The sequence below is a fragment of the Lolium rigidum genome, chromosome 6 (genome assembly GCF_022539505.1).
Source record: "Lolium rigidum isolate FL_2022 chromosome 6, APGP_CSIRO_Lrig_0.1, whole genome shotgun sequence".
NCBI lineage: Eukaryota > Viridiplantae > Streptophyta > Magnoliopsida > Poales > Poaceae > Lolium > Lolium rigidum.
Genome location: NC_061513.1, coordinates 21,372,726 through 21,375,072, shown reverse-complemented (window position 1 = coordinate 21,375,072; position 2,347 = coordinate 21,372,726). Strand labels below are relative to the sequence as shown.

Sequence of the window (2,347 nt, the reverse complement as noted above, 5' to 3'; positions counted from 1 at the left end):
CCCATAGTGTTGTTTATGGCGCTAGATCAGTAGGAGGTTGTGGTGACCGCATGCGTGCTGCTTCCGCGATGGATCGGGCGCGTGCGTGGTATATCGTCACTGCATACACTAATTAGTAAATGATTAAGGTGCATCGTCACTGCATACACAAATTAGTAGAGTACGCGATCAAGGTATACCGTCACTGCATACACTAATTAGTAGAGCAAGTGATTAAGGTAGGTATATATCGTCACTGCATACACTAATTAGCAGCAAACGGATTGCATTAAGAAAACAACCCAGGTCCATCGACAGTGTCTTGTACGTGCGCCAGCGGCAGTGAGCAGAGCTGAGGATGCATGAGGGGAGGGTGACGTCAGGGTCGCTTGTCGTACGCCGCCGCCCTGCATATGCGTGGAGGCTGTCCCCATCACGTGCGTATTACTACATTCGTTTATTACCTCCCCATCCGTTCCTGAGGATTGTTTTAGGGTATTCCCAAATTTTAGGTCCTTGGCCTTGGATGTAGGCCACACCAAAACTTTGTTGGAATCGGTCCGACTAGTCAAATCCATTTGCAGGCAGAGGAGCAGATGCTATCGGTTGCTTATAAAAGCACTGCCAGATGCCTTGCTCCAAACAGTTAAGCAACCCAGCAACACCACCTTCTTGTTCAATTTGTCATCCAGCCAACACCCAACCAAAGCAAAACATTACTCCGGTCGGCTGGTAGCCGATCAACTTTCATGGAACTACATCATTTGAGCGGCGACTTCCCGTCACCGGCAGCAGCTTCCTCCCTGTTCTCATCGTCGGCGTTCGACATGGGCGACAGCGACGACATGCACCTGCTCAACACCCTGCTGGAGATAGGCGACGACGACATGTCCCATTACCTCGGGTTCGACATGGACACTACGGAGCAGGCCTCCTCCTCCACCTCCACCTCCTCGTCAAGCAGCTCCTACTCCTCCTCCTCCGACCAGCACCAGCAGCAGCAGGGCATGGCCACCGCCGCTGCACCAAGCAAGCGTCGTGCCCCAGCAGCAGCTTCAATCGGTCTCATCGGCGTGCGGAAGCGTCCGTGGGGCAAGTTCGCCGCCGAGATACGCGACTCCACGCGCAACGGCGCGAGGGTGTGGCTCGGAACCTTCAACACCCCCGAGGCGGCCGCCATGGCCTACGACCAGGCCGCCTTCTCCGTCCGCGGCGCCGCCGCGGTCCTCAACCACCCCGTCGACCGCGTCCAGGAGTCGCTCCGCACGCTCGCGCTTGGCGCCACGGCCGGCTCCCCCGTGCTGGCCCTCAAGAGGCGACACTCCATCAGGAAGCGCTCGCCCAACAAGGCCAAGAAGACGGCCATGGCGCCCGCCGCCGCCACCAAGATGACGAGTGAGGCGGCGCCCGCGCATCAACAGATGACGGCGCATGCCGGAGTGGTGGAGCTCGAGGACCTGGGCGCCGATTACCTGGACGAGCTCCTCCGGGTCTCCTCCGACCAGCCGACGGCGTCCACGATGGTTGGCTATGAGTTTGACCTGCAGTCGATTATCGCCAACGCCGGCCCAATCTTGTTCCCTCACTGCTAGTCTCATTTCGCAGCTGCTCTGCTCTGCCCTGCTTGTGCTTGAGTTAGTTCCAACAGAGAGATTGATCTCCCGATCAGTTTTTTGCAGCTTCTTCTCCTTTTTTTTTTCTCTTGTTGCCACCGCAGTGCAGCCAACTTGCCAACAGCCTGCCACTGCTATGTATGCCTCTCTGTCCATACGTAAGTTCTACACACACATGATCAACTGAGTGCAAAATTATACTGGTCCGAGAATTCGAGGTGTGATCTTTCAGGCATGCATTTCCAATCGGGAAGTCATGCACTTCCAAAGTTCAACAACATGAACAGAGCTGTATGTATTTGACCCTTTCGATGCTGCACTTACGTACGTGCGGCCTGCATGTGGCCACCACGCACCTTCCTTCCCTAGTTCACGATAACTAACGAACTCTGGCGATCTAGCCACATCTAGATGAAGTACTACTTGATCTTGTTCTTTTTTTAGTAAAAAAAATAGAGAGGAAGTGGTGCAATCAACAGCTAGAAATGGGATTGATTAATAAATGGAAGCTTCTTACGCATTTCGTCCATGGACCGAATACCAGCATATCTCTCTATGTTTCTTATTTTATTTTGCAAATGCTCTCTCTGTTGTTGTAACCTGGATTTATTTATTTATTTATGTACTTTCAGCCGTAACCTCTACAGTACATATATAATATAATTATGACCGACAAACGAGGTAGATACCGATGTTAGATTTATATCTGTAAGGCTGCTCATAGTGGGGAGTAACTTAGACTAGTAACATATGCC

The 2,347-nt window shown here is 52.6% G+C and overlaps 1 protein-coding gene across 1 annotated transcript; it reads left to right on the top strand.

Moving 5' to 3' along the window:
• Positions 1 to 678: 678 nt before the first annotated feature.
• Positions 679 to 1,974, top strand: LOC124659001 (ethylene-response factor C3-like). The gene has a single exon (XM_047196973.1). It carries the CDS (start codon positions 729 to 731, stop codon positions 1,569 to 1,571), a length of 843 nt encoding a protein of 280 aa, XP_047052929.1. The 5' UTR covers positions 679 to 728; the 3' UTR covers positions 1,572 to 1,974.
• The last annotated feature ends 373 nt before the right edge of the window (positions 1,975 to 2,347 follow it).